This window comes from Bubalus kerabau, chromosome 15 (assembly GCF_029407905.1).
Source record: "Bubalus kerabau isolate K-KA32 ecotype Philippines breed swamp buffalo chromosome 15, PCC_UOA_SB_1v2, whole genome shotgun sequence".
NCBI classification, from domain to species: domain Eukaryota; kingdom Metazoa; phylum Chordata; class Mammalia; order Artiodactyla; family Bovidae; genus Bubalus; species Bubalus kerabau.
The window spans coordinates 44577526-44597118 of record NC_073638.1 but is presented as its reverse complement, the minus strand read 5'-3'; the positions used below and the strand labels follow the sequence as shown (position 1 = coordinate 44597118).

Here is a 19593-nt window from a genome sequence, read left to right as displayed (position 1 = left end):
CCATAGAAAATATGCTCATTTATTTACCATATTGGTTCCCACAGGAAAAAAAAATTATCTATTGTTTATAAGAAAGGTATCAGGGGCATTTTAGGCCAACAAAGGGAAATTTAGAAAATGTCTTAAAAACTGTGGTCTACAAGTGAAAAAGATATGAATATTATCAAGTAAGACTTTAGGAAGTTTCCATGGAGTTCTCTAGTCACCAACATTGGATAAATATGTAAAACAGAAACAAGAGAAATTCTGTTTTGAATTATAATCTGTGTGAGTCCCTTAAGTAGAACGGTTTGGTCTCCCAGAATAACTCAACTTTCTTTACATGTTCATGGGATAGCTTTTCACTCTAGAGATTAAATCTCATCTGTTTGTTGGTCTCTTGGTGTTCTACTTCAGTAATTCACCAGAGTGGGACTTCAGATCAGTCAAAAGGAGTTACAAAGATTTTGAAAATTTATTCTGTAACATCTATTAAAATTTATAACTACACATATTCTTCATTCTCTTAAGCTTAGTTTAAGGAATCTATCATACAGAAATAAAATTTCAACACATATGAACATATGGATCAAGTTTTTTATTAAAGTTTTATCTTAATGACAATAGTCCAGTAACAACATGGATGTTCACAATAGAGGAAATGATAAATAAATTGTTATATCATATGTCATCAAAGTTATACATCTATGAAAAATGAATGTGAATACACTATCTAAAGAGATATATTTCCTTCATATATTTTCAGACTTGGAGAACTCAACAGATTGATACGTTCATAGAAAGGAATGTAAACTATTTTCACCATAAGTAAACTTAAGTACAGTGCAGTCACACAAGACCAAATATCACATGGTTTCTCAACACACTCAGAATGTATGTATATCCACTTTTCTTCTCCATAATTTCATCAAAGCTCTTTTCATCTCACTGTTTCGCAAGCTGTAGATCAGTGGATTCAGCAGAGGTGTGAGCAATGTGTAAGCCAAGGACATCAGCTTCTTGGTTTCTGGGGAGTAGCCAGATTTGGGTTGTAAGTAAGTCATACTGGCTGTGCCATAGAAGAGGGTAACAGATGTGAGATGGGAGGCACAGGTGGAAAAGGCCTTTTGCCTCCCAGTGGTTGATGGCATCTTCAGGATGGCAAAGAGAATTCAAACATATGACAAGAGTATCAATGAGAATGGAACAATAACTGTCAGAATGGTGCCAGTGAATGCATAGATCTCAAACAAAAAGGTGTCTGCACATGCAAGCTCTAACACTGGCGGAGTCTCACAGAAGAGATGATTAATTTCATTGGAGCCACAAAAGGGAAAACTAAACACCCATGTGGTCTGCACAGTAGCCACTGTGATCCCTGAGACCCATGAGAATGTAACTAGTTTCACAAAAACTATTTTGTTCATAATCATTGGGTAGCTCAGAGGATGGCAGATTGCAGTAAATCGGTCATAAGCCATTGCCCCCAGAAGAAAACATTCAGTCACACCAAAAAGAAGAATGAAGTACATTTGTGCAAAACAGCCCACCGTAAAAATCCTCATCTTCTCAGTGGAAAGGATCACCAGCATAACAGGCATAATGACCGCACTGATACCCATATCCACCACAGACAGGTTCTGGAGGAACAGGTACAAGGGGACGTGCAGGCTCTGTTCCAGGGAGATGACGACTATAATGATGGCATTTCCCATCAGAGTCACCAGGTAAACCACCAAGAAAACCACAAAGAGTTGCTCTTGGAGTTCAGGGAAGTTAGAAAAGCCCAAGAGGATGAATTCAACCACAGAGCTTTGGTTTTGTCTTTTCATGTCAACAGTGAAGCATATGTTGTTCTTATGAATATGGCTTGGAAGGTCAAAGTCACAGTCCAATAGCTTAAACCAAACCAATCTGGGCAGAAGACATAAAGATGGGCTCTATCAGGAGCCCATCCTGATAGAAATTTAGCTTAACAATTTTGGAGAACAGCCTATTATTGTAACTTAGAAATCTTGTCTGATATATACAAAATAATACCAAAAAATAACATCAAACTTTTATGACAAATTGAACATTAAGTAGTTTAAAAACCTGATTCAGTGTTAAAGCAAATAGGAATATTTTGTAATTTAGACCCCTTTCATGTAACATTGATTAAGTTATCATCTATATTCCCAATTTTATATAAGAATGAAATTAAAGACCACAAAAAGTGTCTGGGCTCACATTTTCTTATTAAAAAGTACGGACATAAGAGGAAAGCAAATGTGGATTAGTGCTCTCCTCATTTCATTCAAAAGACTCTGGATTAAGAAATATTTAATCCACATTTGCTTTCCTCTTTAAAATGGAACAGATAAGACAATTTGAGTTTCCAAAAGTATAAAAATTCAACAGATACTACTAGGGAAATGTGCACCTAAAAATGGTAAATTTTATGTAATGGATATTTTAACACAATATAAAAATTAATAAATTAAAGTTTTAAATTTTTAAAAATGAAAGTATCAAAAAGAGACAAATTGGAAAAGCTACCCAGAAAATTGTGATTAAAAAACCTAATAATTCAAAGTACAACAAAGAAAATATGTAACGGTTATGAATATTCATTAGTTCAAAATGACTGTGTATGGCTTGATTAAAAGTGACAACAATCTGCAGAAACACACAAAGAGGGTTTGTTTTAGATGTTTCTACCTTAGGTGATCTGTAAACTATGTAAATTAATTTTAGAGTTACAGATTTTTGCTCAGACTGTTCCTAGCCAAATATATTGGGATTTGCCCAGATGAGAAATTTGGAGGGTCATTTCTCCATGGTGCTTCCTTATGACCATGATGATTTAAGAAAAAGCCCATGTTGTAGGAATTTTATACTTGTAATTTTAATGAATCCCTTTTCTCACTCTTCCTTCCTCTCTTCTTTCTCCCTATTAAATTTTTATCAAATTGTGCAATTAATCATTAATTATTAAACAAACACTGATTGAGCACCTACCAGAGTTCAACAAGGAGCAAACCTCACAGCCTAAATGGGAAATAGGATTTCACTCCCTAACCCAGTACTTCTAACCCCTACCTCTCATACTGTGTTCTGTTCTTTTATTATCTCCTACTGATATTCTATGTATATTTTTTATGTATAAACTAACTCTTGCACTAAACATAAACTCCAGGACAACAAAGATTATGTTTTATATTCACAATACCTACGATAGTCTCTGACTCATAACAAGTACTAAATCAATTTTTTCTTGAATAAATGGAAAATGCAGACTGTACCTTTAAGAAATGTTATGTTTACATGAAAAGTAAAATCAATATAAACACTATTGGGAAACAAGGGGTTCAGACATTTCATTGAGAGAAAGCTTATTTCTAAATGAAGGATGAAGGTGAACAACTACATCACAAGAAAGCTGGGGGTAGAAGGGCAATTAGACTGGAGGGAGAGGGGAGGAAGGCTGACTTGCTCAAGTCAAAGTGTGTTTGATGAGAGCTTGCATAGAATAAAGTCCTGCTAGCTTTGTGTGATGTTTTGAAAACCAGTTAACTGGAAGATGAGGAACCCAAGAAGAAGACTGAAAGATACAACAAGCTGAAGACACACATTGAGTACAGATCATAGCATATTAGCAGCCAGCAGGAGGCAAGTTTACCTATTTCTGAGTTCAGCCACAGTCACATGTCAAAATCAAATATACATATATATATATATATAAAATTATGACTGATTCGCATTGTTGCACAGCAGAAATCAACATAAAATTGTAAGGCAATCTTCCACCAATTAAAAAAACAAAATTTTTTAAAAATCAGATGTCTGTATTAACCATAATAATTATATTTTGGGTGTCAAAAATCTCCTACATTTATAAATAGACACTGCAGGATCACATATTTAAACTCATTTCTAATGGGGAGAAAGAACAATAACTATTCAGCTACAAATTTTATAAGTAAATAGATTTTGAAAATTAAAAAGTTTACAGAATCATATAAACAAAGTAGAAAACCTTCAAAGGACTGATTAAAAGTGTATATGAAACAAAATGTTCATGGTGGGAAGAGCAACAGACCATGGCCAATCTATCTTTTCTATATAACTTAGAAAACCCTAACACTGCCTTGATAACTCTCTGACATGGAATACTTAGGTAGCACACTCCTCCCTGGATCTCAGCCTTCCAGTTGAAAAAGGTTGGGTTGGACTTATTTACCAAGTTCCTTGCAGTGACAGTCTTTAAGATTTGATTACTACTAGATGCAAAGTACTTCACCTCTAATTATTGTTCCAAATTTTTCTCTGAAAAGAAAAAAAAACTGATGCGCATCAACATCAAGTGACTCAAATATATAATCTGTGTCTGGTGATTCCTAAACACTGAGACAATACTTCAACAGTATCTCCAACTATCAGTGGAAGATGAACTGCAAAAGGAAAACCCACCAACAAGCACACACCTGAACCTTCACATTCTTACCTATTGAATCTGTCAGTTTAAAGTTTACAGTGCTTTGTCTGAAGTTTCCCCTATAGTCAAAAGCCACCTTCTCATAAACACAACTCCATGATACAGTGCACTGTTTCTAGAACATTATAATATTGAATCACATGCCACAGAGAATCACTTTATACATGCTTTCTTGTATGTCTGCACAATAACTAAAGAGGCTTGAACTTGGGCCCTCAGGTGAGAAAGCTCAAGAGGATTAACCTAGAGCACCAGTCCCTCATATTCCTACAGGGAATAAATACCTCCTCACACAAGAGATTCAATGTCACCATGACATCTCCCGATAGAAGTGGAAACCATGACTTAACAAAGGTTGTAAATGGGGAAGGAAGAGAGCAATGGGGAAAAGGTGTGAGCAAAGGCAGGTGAGCAAGAGGGGGAGGAATGACTGGATGGAATGTATAATTTATGCAGGGGTGGGAAACCAGTTAAGGCAGGTAGACGGATATCTCATTGTAAAAAGTCTGGATATCCTCCCACCCTCCCAATAAACAACTCTTGATCTTTGTACAGGAAATATAGAGCCACCGAAAATTTTTGAGAAAAATGTCATTACAAATGATTTCAGATAGAACTTTTAAACTGAGAATCAAAATATCTGTACTTGCTAGCATATTTTGAGCAAATATTTTATCTTCCCTGATTATATTACCTTCTCTGTAAAATAATCATACATTACTGATCTCATTGAGTATTTGTGAAAATCAAGGGACTCAAAGATGAGTCTAAACTGTCTTATACAATGAAAAAGGTCATTGGCCCAAAAGTATGAAGAGATGAATGAATCTGCAGGCTGGTCTTTGTCCAGAACTAGACAATGAGGCTGGAATGCAGGTTCCCTTTGTCTATTTTTATTTCTTCTTTCCTGGTGTAGACTGTTCCATTTTCAAGGAAGTTCAACCTTCCTGGCGGCAATGAGGTTGCCAACAACACTTAGGGATTCATTCTATCTAATCTGTGTCCAGTGGGAAATGTACCACTTAGGCTGAGGAAAAGGGATTTTCATCACAGACTCCAATACAAACCCCTCCTATATCATTCACCATGGTGGGATAACACCCCATGCATGTACCAATCACATGCACCAGATGTGGGGAAGCCTGTTTATGTACTTTTGATGATTCATACCCCAACAATCCCATCACAGGGTCCTTATAAATGCTGAAATGTCCTATTTCCCTGGTGGCTCAGACGGTAAAGGGTCTGCATGCAATGTGGGAGACCCAGGTTCAGTCCCTCAGTTGGGAAGATCCCCTGGAGAAGGAAATGGCAACCCACTCCAGTACTCTTGCCTGGAAAAGCCCATGGACGGAGGAGCCTGGTAGGCTACAGTCCATGGGGTCTCAAAGAGTCTGACATGACTGAGAGACTTCACTTTCACTTTTCACCCCAGCAATCACAGGGTCCTTATAAATGCTGAAATGTCCTATTTCTTGATGTAGTTGATGGATGGTAACACAGATGATGTGCAGTTTTGAGATTTCATCAAGATGTAGGGCCATGAATTATACCCTTTGCTAGGTGTACATGCTATTTCCTGGAGAAGAGGCAGCAAGAATACACATGAAGAAGAACTATACAAAAAAAGATCTTAATGACCCATATAACCACAATGGTGTGATCACTCACCTAGAGCCAGACATCCTGGAGAGTGAAGTCAATGGGCCTTAGGAAGCATCACTACAAGCAAAGCTAGTGGAGGTGATAGAATTTCAGCTGAGTTATTTCAAATCCTAAAAGCTGATGCTGTGAAAGTGATGCACTCAATATGCCAGCAAATTTGGAAAATTCAGCAGTGGCCACAGGACTGGAAAAGGTCAGTTTTCACTCTAATCCCATAGAAGGGCAATGCCAAAGAATGTTCCAGCTACCACACAATTGCACTCATGTTAGTAAAGTAATGCTCAAAATTCTCCAAGCCAGGCTTCAACAGTACATAAATCAAGAACTTCCACATGTTCAAGCTGGATTTAGAAAAGGCAGAAGAATCAGAGATCAAATGGCCAACATCTGTTGGATCATAGAAAAAGCAAGAGAATTCCAAAAGAACATCTACTTATCCTTCACTGACTATGCTAAAGCCTTTGACTGTGTGGAGCACAACAAACTGTGGAAAATTCTTCAAGAGATGGGAATACCAGAGCACCTTACCTGCCTTCTGCAAATCTGTACGCCCATCAAGAAGCAACAGAATCAGTCCATGGAACAATGGACTGTTTCAAAACTGGGAAAGGAGTAGATCAAGGCTGTATATTGTCACTCTGCTTATTTAACTTATATGCAGAGTACATCATGAGAAATGCTGGGCTGGATAAATCACAAGCTGGAATCAAGATGTCCAGAAGAAATACCAGTAACCTCAGATATGCAAATGACACCACCCTTATGGCAGAAAGCAAAGAGGAACTAAAGATCCTATTGATGAAGGTGAAAAGGAGAGTGAAAAGCTGGCTTAAAACTCAACATTCAGAATATTAAGATCATGGCATCCAGTCCCATCATTTCATGGCAAATAGAAGAGAAAACAATGGAAACAGTGACAGACTTTATTTTCTTGGGCTCCAAAATCACTGCTGATGGTGACTGCAGCCATGAAATTAAAAGATGCTTGCTCACTGGAAGGAAAGCTATGACAAACCTGCTGCTGCTGCTGCTAAGTCGCTTTAGTCGTGTACGACTCTGTGTGACCCCATAGACGGCAGCCCACCAGGCTCTGCCGTCCCTGGGATTCTCCAGGCAAGAACATTGGAGTGGGTTGCCATTTCCTTCTCCATGACAAACCTAGATAGCATATTAAAAAGCAGAGGCATTATTTTGCTGACAAAAGTCATGTAGTCAAAGCTATGGTCTTTCCAGTAGTCATGTATGGATGTGAGTTGGACCACCAAAAAGGTTGAGCGCTGAAGAATTGATGTCTTTGAATTGTGGTGTTAGAGAACACTCTTGAGAGTCTATTGGACTGCAAGGAGATCAAACTAGTCAATCTTAAAGGAAAGCAATCCTGAATATTCATTGGAGAGACTGATGCTGAAGCTGAAGATCCAATTATTTGGCCACCTGATGCAAAGAGCTGACTCACTGGAAAAGACCTTGATGTTGGGAAATATTGAAGTCAGGAGGAGAAGGGGACAACAGAGGATGAGATGGTTGGATGGCATCACTGACTCAATGGACATGAGTTTGTGCAAGCTCCAGAGATAGTGAAGGACAGGGAAGCCTGGTGTGCTGCAGTCCACGGGATCACAAAAAGTTGGACACAACTGAGTGACTGAACAATGACAACCGTATTAGTTTAAGGTCTACAACTTAAAGCATTCATACATGTATATATTGCAAAACAATTACCACCAAAACTTTGATTGATATCCATCGCCTCACGTAGTTACAAATTTTTTTCCTTATAAAATGTCCTCCCTTAGTGACTTACAATATACAATACAGTATTATTAACTACAGTCACCATACTGTATGTTACTTCCCCAGACTTTATTTACCTCATAACTGGAAGTTTGCACTTTTCACAACCTTCACCCATTTATCCCCCTCCCTACCACTCAACTCTGCCAATCATTATCTGTCACTGTTTCTTTTTCAGTTATTTTAGGTTCCACATAGAATTGAAATCATACAGTATTTGTCTTTATCTGTCTGACTTATTTCACTCAGGATAATGCCCTCGAGGTCCGTCCATGTTGTCACAAATGACAGGATTTCCTTCTTTTTATGGCTAAACAATGTTCTAGTATATATGTAAGTATGTATGTAATATGTATATATCTCATTTTTTATAACTGCTGATAGATACACTTAGGTTGTTTCAACATCTTGGCTAATGTAAATAATGCTGCAGTGGTCATGGGGCAGCTATCTCTTTGAGAAAATGATTTTTCTTTCCTTACAATATATATTCAGAAGTGGAATTTCTAAGTCATATGTTAATGCTGGGCTTCCCAGGTGGCGCTAGTGGTAAAGAACCCACCTGCCAATGCAAGAGACATAAAGAGATGAGGGTTTGATCCCTGGGTCGGGAAGATCCCCTGGAGGAGGGCATGGCAACCCACTCCAGTATTCTTGCCTGGAGAATCCCATGGACAGAGAAGCCTGACAGCCTCAGTCCATAGGGTCGCACAGAGACAGACACAACTGAAGCGACTTAGCATGCATGCACGCATTTTAATAGTAAATCTTGATTATTTGACATAACTCCACACTGTTTGCCATAGCCGTGCATCAATCTACATTCCCACTAACAGTGCACAAGCGCTCCCTTTTCTCCAATCCTCATCAACACTTGTCTCTTGCCTTTTTGATAAGAGCCGCCATAACAGGTGTGAAGTGATCTCGTGATTCTGATTTGTAGTTCCCTTGTGATTACTGATATTGACCCCCTTTTCATGTACCTGTTGGCTATCTGTATGTCTTCTTTGGAAAATTGTCTCTTCAGTTCTTCTGCCCATTTTTTAGTCAGATTGATTGTGTTTTCCTGTTGAGTTGTGTGAGCTTTTTGTATATTTTAGATGTTAACCCTTTTCTAGATGTATAATTTGCAACTATTTTCTCCCATTCTGTAGGCTGCCTATCATTTTGTTGATGGATTGATTCCTTTGCCGTGCAGAAGTTTCTTAGTTTGATATAGTCCTGCTGGCTAATTTTTGCTTTTGTTATTTTTGATTTTGATGTAAAATTCAAGAAATGAATGACAATGGAAATAATGTTATACCCCTTTAATACTATCCCTGGAGCAAAAACTAAGGACAATACAACCTCATGGGAAAGTGGTTCAACAAAGCAGTTGCTTTCAAACAGCAATGTTAAGACAGGAAGCAAGCATTAAATGTTCCAAATGTTGCAAGAATAAGAAATTATTCTGGAGAAGATCACACTGTTAATGATGTGACTCAAAGACCATAGAATACATACCTAAATGGCTATTTACTGATTTTTCTCACAATAAAAAAAAAAAACAAACTATTGTATCTATATAAACAAAGTGTCTGGGGGCAATTTGGACTTAGAAAGGGAAATTTAATAAAAGTCTCTAAAGGCAGTGGTCTATAAGTGAAAAAATATATCCTAGTAGTATCAAGTGATACTTCAGGAAGTTTCCATGAAGTTTTCTGATCCCCAGCCTTGGGTGAATATCTGGAAAAATATCAAAGGAAATCCTGTTTTGAATAATAATCTGAGGAGTTCATGAAGTAGAAACAGTTTGGTCTCCCAAAATAACTGGACTTTGTTTACTCATCCATGAAACAGGTTTTTCACTCTAAACTGAAATCTCATCTATTTGTTGGTTTCTTGAATCTCTACCCTGTTAGAGCAGCAGAGAGAGCCTTCAGAAGAGTCTGAAAAGTTACAATGATTTTGAAAAGTAATTCCCCAATAGATATTAAAATTCATAAATACACATACTCTTCATCCCATCAGGCCTAGACTGAGAAATCTATCACACAGAAACAAAAAGTCAGTACATATGAACAAACGGAAGTAGTTCTTTATTTAAATCTCATCTAAATGACCGTAATCCTGTAACAACCTGAACATTCATGATAAAAGAACAGATAAATAAATTGCTATATCACGTCATCAAAGTTATGCACCTATGTGGCGCTCCCCAGTGGTCCAGTAATTAAGACTCCGCCTCCAATTCAAGGGACTCAGGTTTCCATCCCTGGTCAGGGAATTAAGATCCTACATGCCCTGCAGAGCAGCCAATAAAAAAGAACTTACACACGTATAGAAAATGAATGTGAACATACTATCATAACAGAGGGATCCTGACATATTTTTAAACTTGGAAAAATCAACAAATTAAATATATTAGTATCAAGAAATGTAAACTATTTTCACCACTATTAAATTGAAATAATGTTCAGTCTGGCAGTGAATCAATATCACCTGCATTTTCAGCATAGTCAGAATGCATGTAAATCCACTTTTCTTCGCCATACTTTTAACAAAACTCTTTTCATCTCACTGTTTCGCAAGCTGTAGATCAGTGGATTCAGCAGAGGTGTGAGCAACGTGTAAGCCAAGGACATCAGCTTCTTGGTTTCTGGGGAGTAGCCAGATTTGGGTTGTAAGTAAGTCATGCTTGCTGTGCCATAGAAGAGGGTAACAGATGTGAGATGGGACGTACAGGTGGAAAAGGCTTTTTGCTTCCCAGTGGTTGATGGCATCTTCAGGATGGCAAAGAGAATTCGAACATAAGACAAGACTATCAATGCAAAAGGAACCATAACAATCAAAATGGTGCCAGTGAATGCATAGATCTCAAACAAAATGGTGTCTGCACATGCAAGCTCTAACACTGGGGGAGTCTCACAGAAGAGATGATTAATTTCATTGGGGCCACAAAAGGGAAAACTAAAAACCCACGAGGTCTGCACAGTAGCCACCATGATCCCTGAAACCCAGGAGAGCATTACTAATTTCGTGAAAACCCTTTTGTTCATAGTCACTGGGTAGCTCAGAGGATGGCAGATTGCAGCAAATCGGTCATAAGCCATTGCCCCTAGGAGAAAACATTCAGTCCCCCCAAAAAGAAGAATGAAGTACATCTGTGCAAAACAGCCTGCAAAAGTGATCATAGTTTTTTCACTGGAGAGGACCACCAGCATCTCAGGCATGATGACTGCACTGAAACCCACTTCCACCACAGACAGGTTCAGGAGAAACAAGTACATGGGAACGTGCAAGCTCTGCTCCAGGGAGATGACGACCATAATGATGGCATTTCCCAGCAGAGTCACCAGATAATCAGCCAAGAACACCCAAAAGAGCTGCCTCTGAAGTTCAGGAAAATTAGAAAAGCCCAAGAGGATAAAGTCAAACACCGAGCTTTGGTTCTGCCTTTTCATGTCAACAGTGGAGCATTTACTGTTTTAGGAACATAGTTTACAAAGTTCTAAGTCACAATCTAACAGTTCTGAGCCAGCATCCACATTCAACCCAAACAATCTTGACAAAATATATAAAGAGGAGCCCATCCTGATAGAAATCTATTTTGACAATTTTGGAGAATGGCTGATTATTCTAACTTAGAAATCTTGTCTGATACACACAAAATAATATCAGAGTTTTATTGCAAACACCATGTAGTTTGAAAATCAAATTCAATGTTAAAGCAAATAGGAATATTCTGTAACTTAGATCCCATTCATAAAACACTGCTAAAGGTAGCATCTATTTTCTCAACTTTATGTAAATATAAAATTTAAGACCACAAAAATAAAGCTCATGTTTGCTTATGCTAATCAGAACATAGGGCCATAAGCGGAAAGCAAATGTGGGCTAGCACTCCTCATTTCATTCAAAAGGCTCTGAACTAAGAAATACTTAAAGATTTTGAAAATAGAACAGGTAAGACAATTTGAACTTCCATAAATATAAAAATGCAGTAGGTACTTACTACTTCAGAATTGTACACTTAAAAGTAGTAAAACTTATATTACATATATTTTACCACAATAAAAGTTCAATGGATTAAAATTTTCAATTAAAAATAATGCCTCAAAAAGTGACAAATGGAAAAAGATAACCCACAAAAAATTTTTATAAAATTCTAATAAGTCTAAGTACAACAAAGATGATATATACTTTTTTTAACTATTCATTAGTTCAAAATGACTGTGCTTGGCTTGGTTAAGGTGACAACTCTCTGCAGAAACACACAAAGAAGGTGTAATTTAAATGTTCCTACCTGAGGTGATCTATGATTATGTGAACTGGCTTTATACCCATTGATTTTTGCTGATAGGTCAAATATATTGGGACTTGCCAGATGAGAAACATGTGGTGTTGGTTCTCATTGGTGGAACCTTAAGACATAATGATTTAAGGAAAAGCCCATGTTTTATTCACTATAAACTTATAATTTAAAGTTTCCCTTCTCTCTCTCTCTTTCGTTCTCTTCTCTTCCTCACCATTAAATTTCTCATCAAGGTGTTCAATTAATCATTAATTACTCAACACTGACTGAGCACCTACCATTTTTAGCCTATATACTCTGAGACAAACCTTGGATAAGAGAGTTCAACAGAGAGCAAACCACACAACCTAAAATGGAAAATAAGGTCTCACTCCCCAAGCCAGAACTTATAACTCCTGCCTCTCATACTGTGCTCTATTTTCTTCAATAGCTCCTACTGATTTGCATTTACACATATATTTGTGTATATATAACACACACTATCTCTCTCACTAAATATACATCCCAGGATTGCAAAGATTATGCTTTATATTCACTATGCCTACAAGACTTTCTGATGCATAACAAATACTAAACCAATTTTTTCTTGAATAAATGAAAACAAAAATTAGGAAAATGCAGACTCAACTTTATAGGAATGTTCTATCTACATGAAAAGTAAAATCAGTATAAACAGTATTGGGAAAGAGGGTAATAACAAACATATTAGATACTTCAAGGAGGAAAAGATTACTTCTGAATGAGGGATGAGGGTGAACAACTACCTCATAAGCAGTCAAGGGTGGAAGGGCAATGAGGCAGGAGAAAGACAGAAGGAAGGCTAACTTGCTCAAATCAGAATGTATCTGTTGACAGTTTAGCACTACAGTGGAGATCTTCTCGTTCTCTGTGACATTGTAAAAATCAATGGAAGTTAACTGTGGGAGATGAGAAATCCAAGAAGACAAAGACAGCAAGTTGAAGACATGTAATGTTGTCTTAAAAAAAGGTCATTAGAATATTAGCAAACAAAAGAAGGCAAGTTGACTTCTTCCTGAGTTTGGCTATAGGCATGTACTAAAATCAAATGTCCATAAATTATATTTTTGTTGTCAAAAGACTCCTAAATTAATAAAAATAGACTGCAGGCCAAGTATGTAAACTAATTTCTAATGGAGAGAAATAACGATACATATTCAGTTACAAATTTTCAAAGTGGATAGGATTTGAGCGCTAGAAAATTCGGAGTATCATACAAACAAACATACAAAGGAGAAGAGGGTGACAGAGGATGAGATGGTTGGATGGCATCACCAATGCAATGGACATGAACTTGGGTAAACTCCGGGAGATGAAAAGAGACAGGGAAGTCTGGCGTGCTGCAGTTCATGGAGTCGCGAAGAGTCAGACACAACTTGGCAACTGAACAACAACAACACAAAGTGGAAAACCTCTAAAGGACTGATGAAAAGCATGTTATAAAACAAAATGTTCATGATGTAAATAGCAACTGACTATAGATGCTCCACTTAATAACTTAGACACCATAATGCTGTCTTAATAGCTCTCCGACATGGAATACTTAGGCAGATCACTCTCTTTTCTAGATTTCAGCCTTCCAGTTGAAAAAGGTCTGAGTTGGACTTATTTACCCATTCCTTCCCAGTGAAAATCTTCTAAGACTTGATGATTGGTGCCCTCCGAATACACACCTCTAATTATTGTCCAAACTTTTTCTCTTTTGAAAAGAAAAGAGCAAAATTGAATAGCATCAACACCAAAGAGTTTACTGATTCAAATGTTTCAGCTGTGTTCAGTGATTCCTGATCACTGAGATCACTTCAACAGCATCTCCAACTATCAATAGAAGACAAACTGTAAATGAAAAACCCACCAACAAGCATATAGCAAGAAGCTTCACTTTTTTACCTTGAATCTCTCAAGTAAAAGAGCCTGGAAGATCAAGATGGTGGAGTAGAAGGACTTGAGCTCACCTCCAAAATCACAACGTGTAAAACAACCATCAGTGAAAAAGACAGAAATCTATCACAAAAGATCTTATACAACTGAAGACATAAAGAGGAAGCCATGACAAAACAGGTAGGAGGGGTGAACTTGCAATATAATAATGTTCATGCTACATGATCAGAAGTTTTGCCTCTAGTCAAAAGCCACATCCTCACAACACAGCTCAGTGATTCAGTGCACTGATTCTAGAACATTATATGGCATTGAATCATATGCCCTGAAGAACCCATCCCTGGAGAACTTGCAATCAGTTCGTACATGCTTTCTTGTATTTTTGCACAATAACTAAAGAGGTTTAAACTTGCCCCCTCAGGTGACAAAGCTCAAGAGCACAAAAGCTGGAGCACCACTCCCTCGTATTCCTACAGGGAATAAACATTTCCCAACACAAGAGATTCAATTGCACCATGACATCTCTCAATAGGAGGTGGAAATAATGATTGAGTAAAGGTTTAAAAGGGGAAAAGAAGAAAGCAGTGAGGGGAGGGTGTGAGCAAAGGTAGGTGAGCCAGAGGGGAGGGAATGGCTGAATGGAGGTACAGTTGTGCAGTGTTGAGCTATAAATTAGGACAGGTAGATGGACGACTCTTTGTAAAATACCTGGCTGACTTCCCATCCCACCTCCCACAAAGATTTTGATATTTTGAATTATTATACTTATTGAGTATACCTGAAAATCAGGGGATTCTGGGATCAATCTAAACTGGCTTAAACAATTCAGGAGACTATTGGCTCAGTCCAGCGGAGTGAAAAGATTAATGAATCTGCAGGCTGGTCTTTTGTCTAGAACTGGATGATGAGGCTGGATTGCAGATTCTCTTTGTCTGCTTCTTATTGTTGCTTTCCTGGAGTAGGCTGTTCCATTCTCAAGGAAGCTTACCCCTTCCAACAGCAATAAGGCTGACAACACTTAGGGATTCATTCTATCCAATCTGTGTCTGGTGAGAAATGTACCAGTTATGCGGAGGAAAATGAATTTTCATCACAAAATCCAATCCAAAGATCCCTTCCATATCATTCATTATGATGGGATAACACCACACACATGAACTCGTCACAAGCATCAGGCATGTGAATGGATGTCTAATATGAGAGTTCCATGATTCATACCCCATGAGTCCCATCCCAGGGCCTTCTGACATACTAAAATATTCTATTTCTTGATGTAGGTGATGGTAACCCCAGGTGATGTGCAGTTTGTGAGAAATCATCAAGATGTAGAATCACAACTGATACATGTTCCAGTGTGTATATTAGACCAGATAAATGCATTTCAGATACATGCAAGGGGATACAAAGGAATGAAGATTAATATTAAACTATAATTCAAAACCAACACTAATAAATTTATTTTAAAAAATCAAAATAGAGATTTAACATATTTTCTCAATGATTGGCAAAGCAAATAAAAAACAAAGATAAAAATGGGAATATTTTAATAACATTTTCATTTAACATGGTAATGAGAGAGTAACTATGGAACAGAAAGAACACTTTCTACCTTGCTAACTGTACATTTTCCTACCAAAATATCTCTGGGATCTTTACAAAACTGATTATTTGTCAGTGAGAAAAGAGCAATAAATGCAAATATTTGATAGTCATACACACAATATACTTTGGAATAAAACTTCAGAACAACAATTAGCAAAAAAAAACCCCTAAAACTCATTATTATTATTGTAAAAATAATTGACCCTTAATAGAGCCCAAATTTATTGTTGTTGTTGTCATTATTATTATCAGAAACCTAGAACATGGCAGGCAGGACTGGTATAGGGATCTAGGTTTACTCAGTCTTGGCTGCACTTTCCTAGTATGTTCAATTAGCCATGTTTTCTATACTTTATGCATATCACCTGAGCAGTAATGAGTCATAGACTTAATTTTTTTGCTGTTTTGTGTTTTATCTAAATTTATCAAGAAATAATTGACAAAATATTGAGTTAATTTAAGGTTCATGATTTAATGCTTTCATACCTGTATATGTTGCATAATAATTACCACAGTAAATTTAATCAATCACCTCAATTTTCTTTCTTCTGATGAGAATTTTCAAGATGTACTGTCTTAGCAACTCACAGATATATAATACAGTGTTGTTAACTATTATCATCATCTTATATATTACTTCTTCAGAAATATTTATCCTATAACTAAAAGTTTGTACCTTTTCATTTACCCATTTTCCCCACTCCCTCCCCCCAGCTCAGCTGATCACCATTTGTTCTCTGTTTCTCCAAGTTCAGTTATTTTAGAGTCCACATAGAAGTGAGGTCATACAGTATTTGCCTTTCTCTGATTTATTCCACCTAGCATAATGCCTTTGAGGTCCACTATGTTGTCACATGGAAAAGGAAATGGCACCCCACTCCAGTACTCTTGCCTGAAAAATCCCATGGATAGAGGAGCCTGGTAGGCGGCAGTCCATGGGGTCGTGAAGAGTCCGACGCGACTGAGCGACTTCACTTTCACTTTCATGCATTGGAGAAGGAAATGGCAGCCCACTCCAGTGTTCTTGCCTGGAGAATCCCAGGGACGGGGGAGTCTGGTGGGCTGCCATCTATGGGGTCGCACAGAGTCGGACACGACTGAAGCGACTTAGCAGCAGCAGCAGCAGCAGCATGTTGTCACAAATGGTAAAATTTCATTTTTTACGGCTAAATAATGTTCTATTGTGTATGTATTTTTATGTAAATACCACGTTTTCTTTAACTATCCATCCACTGATAGATACACTTGGATTGTTTCACTGTGTTGGCTAATGTAAATAGTGCAGCAATGATCATGGAGCAGCTGTCTCTTTAAGACAGTGATTTCCTTTCCTTAGAATATTTACCCAGAAGTGAAATTACTGGGTCATATATTAATATTAGGTGTAATTTTTTTGAGCACCTCCATACTGCCTTCTACAGTCATGCATTGATTTGTATTCCCAACAGCAGTGTTCAAGGGTTCCTTTCTCTCCATATCCTCACCAACACTTATCTCCTGCTTTTGATGAGAGCCATTATCACAGGTGTGAAGAGATCTCACTATGGTTTTGACTTGTAGTTCCCTCGTGACTAGTGATACTGACTACCTTTTCACATACCTGTTGGTCATCTGTATGTCTACTTTGGAAAACTGTCTATTCAGTTCCTCTGCCCATTTTTTTAATCAGGTTGGTTGTGTTTTCCTTTTGAGTTGTGTGAGCCCCTTATACGTTTTGAATGTTAACCCTTTACCAGATATCTATTTTGCAAATAGCTTCTCCCATTTCATAGACTGCCCATCATTTTGCTGATGGAATGATTCCTTTGCTGTGGAATTTTTTAGTCTGATATAGTCCCTGTTGTTAATTTTTGCTTTTGTTGTTTTTTTTTCCTTTTGTTGTCAAATTCAAGAAATCATTGCCAAGACCAATGTCAACGAGATTATCCCTTAGATTTTCTTCCAGGAGCTTTTTCTTTCAGGTCTTACATTCAAATATATAACCTATTTTGAGTTGATTTTTTAGTTTAGTATAAGATGAGGGTCCAATTTTATTCTTTTGCTTGTGAACATCCAGTTTTCTGAATACCATTTATTGAAGAAACTATTCTGTCCCCATTGTGCATTCTTGGTTCATTGTTAAAAATTAATTGATGACATATGCATGAGTTTATTTCTGGATTCTCTATTGTGTTCTATTTGTATATGTGTCTTTTTATGCCAATGCCATACTGTTTTGGTTACTATGGTTTGTAATATAGTTTGAAATCAGGAAGTGTGGTTCCTCTAGCTTTGCTCTTGTTGATCAAGATTGCCAACACCACACTTCTCTCAGAGTCAAATATTGAACAAGGATCTATCCATCTCTGATCCATAAGGATAACTCCAATGGACAATCTAGAGCTCCCTGTTGGGGTCAGAAGACTTTTCCAGGCCTCCTTGGCTGTTGAGGTTTATTCCTGCCCAGTCCTGTTTCAGCATTTTTTCTTTTCCAGATGTTTGCACTCCTAACTCCATTTCAGTATCTGCTACCTAGAAAATCCAGGGAACACAGACAGTACTCAAAGTAGTTAGCAACAGGACGCTATAAAATAGGGTTTGGTGACTGAATCTTACTATCTGACTGGTCTTATAGTTCCCATTCCTTTTGTTATGTGAAACATAGACATCTCCTGGCACAACTGAGAAGTTCAGTAGTGAAAGCTTCCAAGATGGTGATCTGGAATAATGTAGCCCTGGTGGGAAATGTCTGGATAGTGAAATGATTCAGGTATTGAAAGGTAAGAAGGAAGAGGGGTTGATAAATCAAAGAATAATAGAATTATACATCTGTTACTATATTACTTTGATCCCTGCAGATAAATTAACAGAAAGGTGACCATGATCAACACCATAGAAAACTAAGTATGAGAGCCAAAGAGTCTTTCAGCACTTCACAAGAACCCTCATCTCTTGCTGTGGCCAAGCAGAAAAAGCTAAATCAAATCCAGGGTTTTAAATGGCTAAACTTCAAAGATAGTTCAATGCGTAATCAAGAAATGTCTGTTGTGCCAAGTTTGGAATTGGAATTGGAAAAAATCTAAGAGCTTGACATATGGAATGGAAAATCTGGATAGATGTCTCCAAGGACTTTCCCTCCAAGATATCTCTTAACCTTCTGATGATTCAGAACTTGCCAATCCCTCCCCCATTAAAAGCAGGAAGACCACATAAAGTAGATTCAGGAAGATAATCATGAATTACCTTCATCTCCGCTCTAGGAATCCAGGCCTATCCCAGTCAGAGACACTGGACCAGATAATGAAAAAAGAGACTGTATTACAAAGGATCTGCAAGATCTAGCTGGCCTATACCAATGGAGGGCAGGAAAACCTATGGTTCTGGAGCCTGAGGGTACTGGATCATGTGGCTAGTACTGTACATTAGCCTGGAGAAGGAGAGTTTGTTGCCTTGAACTGGAAAGAAAAGGAAGGAAGTTTGGCAGCAAGGAGATCTAAGATAGATACATGTAGATGGACATATAGAGTAGGCATGAAGTGTGATGATCTTTGTGTCCTACATTAACATCCAATCAAGCAGATTAAATGATTCATTCAGCTTCTATTGGCAACAGCCAAGTGATGGCCTGTATGCATGCATGAATGTGTGTGTGTGTGTGTGTGTATCTGAAGGATATAGGTCTCTAATAAGGTCTCTGAATACATATGTTTAGTTGACTGTCAGCCTGGGGAGCCAGCTTTGAACCCTAAGAGAATGTAGATGGCTCCCCTGAATGCTAGAATACTACATAGACTACTTTGAAAGTCAAACAGTTTCCATAAGGAGAGGAATTCAAGAAGATATGAAACTACTGTTTGTTATATTTATTATAGGGGAAGTCAAACATCACATTTATGATCAACCT

The 19593-nt window shown here is 37.6% G+C and overlaps 1 protein-coding gene and 1 pseudogene across 1 annotated transcript; both read right to left on the bottom strand.

The window, feature by feature from the left end:
• Positions 1-591: 591 nt before the first annotated feature.
• On the bottom strand, positions 592-1811 carry LOC129628999 (olfactory receptor 10A3-like; annotated as a pseudogene).
• A 7328-nt stretch (positions 1812-9139) lies between these two features.
• On the bottom strand, positions 9140-12314 carry LOC129628998 (olfactory receptor 10A3-like). The gene has a single exon (XM_055548739.1). It carries the CDS (start codon positions 11356-11358, stop codon positions 10414-10416), a length of 945 nt encoding a protein of 314 aa, XP_055404714.1. The 5' UTR covers positions 11359-12314; the 3' UTR covers positions 9140-10413.
• Positions 12315-19593: the final 7279 nt, after the last annotated feature.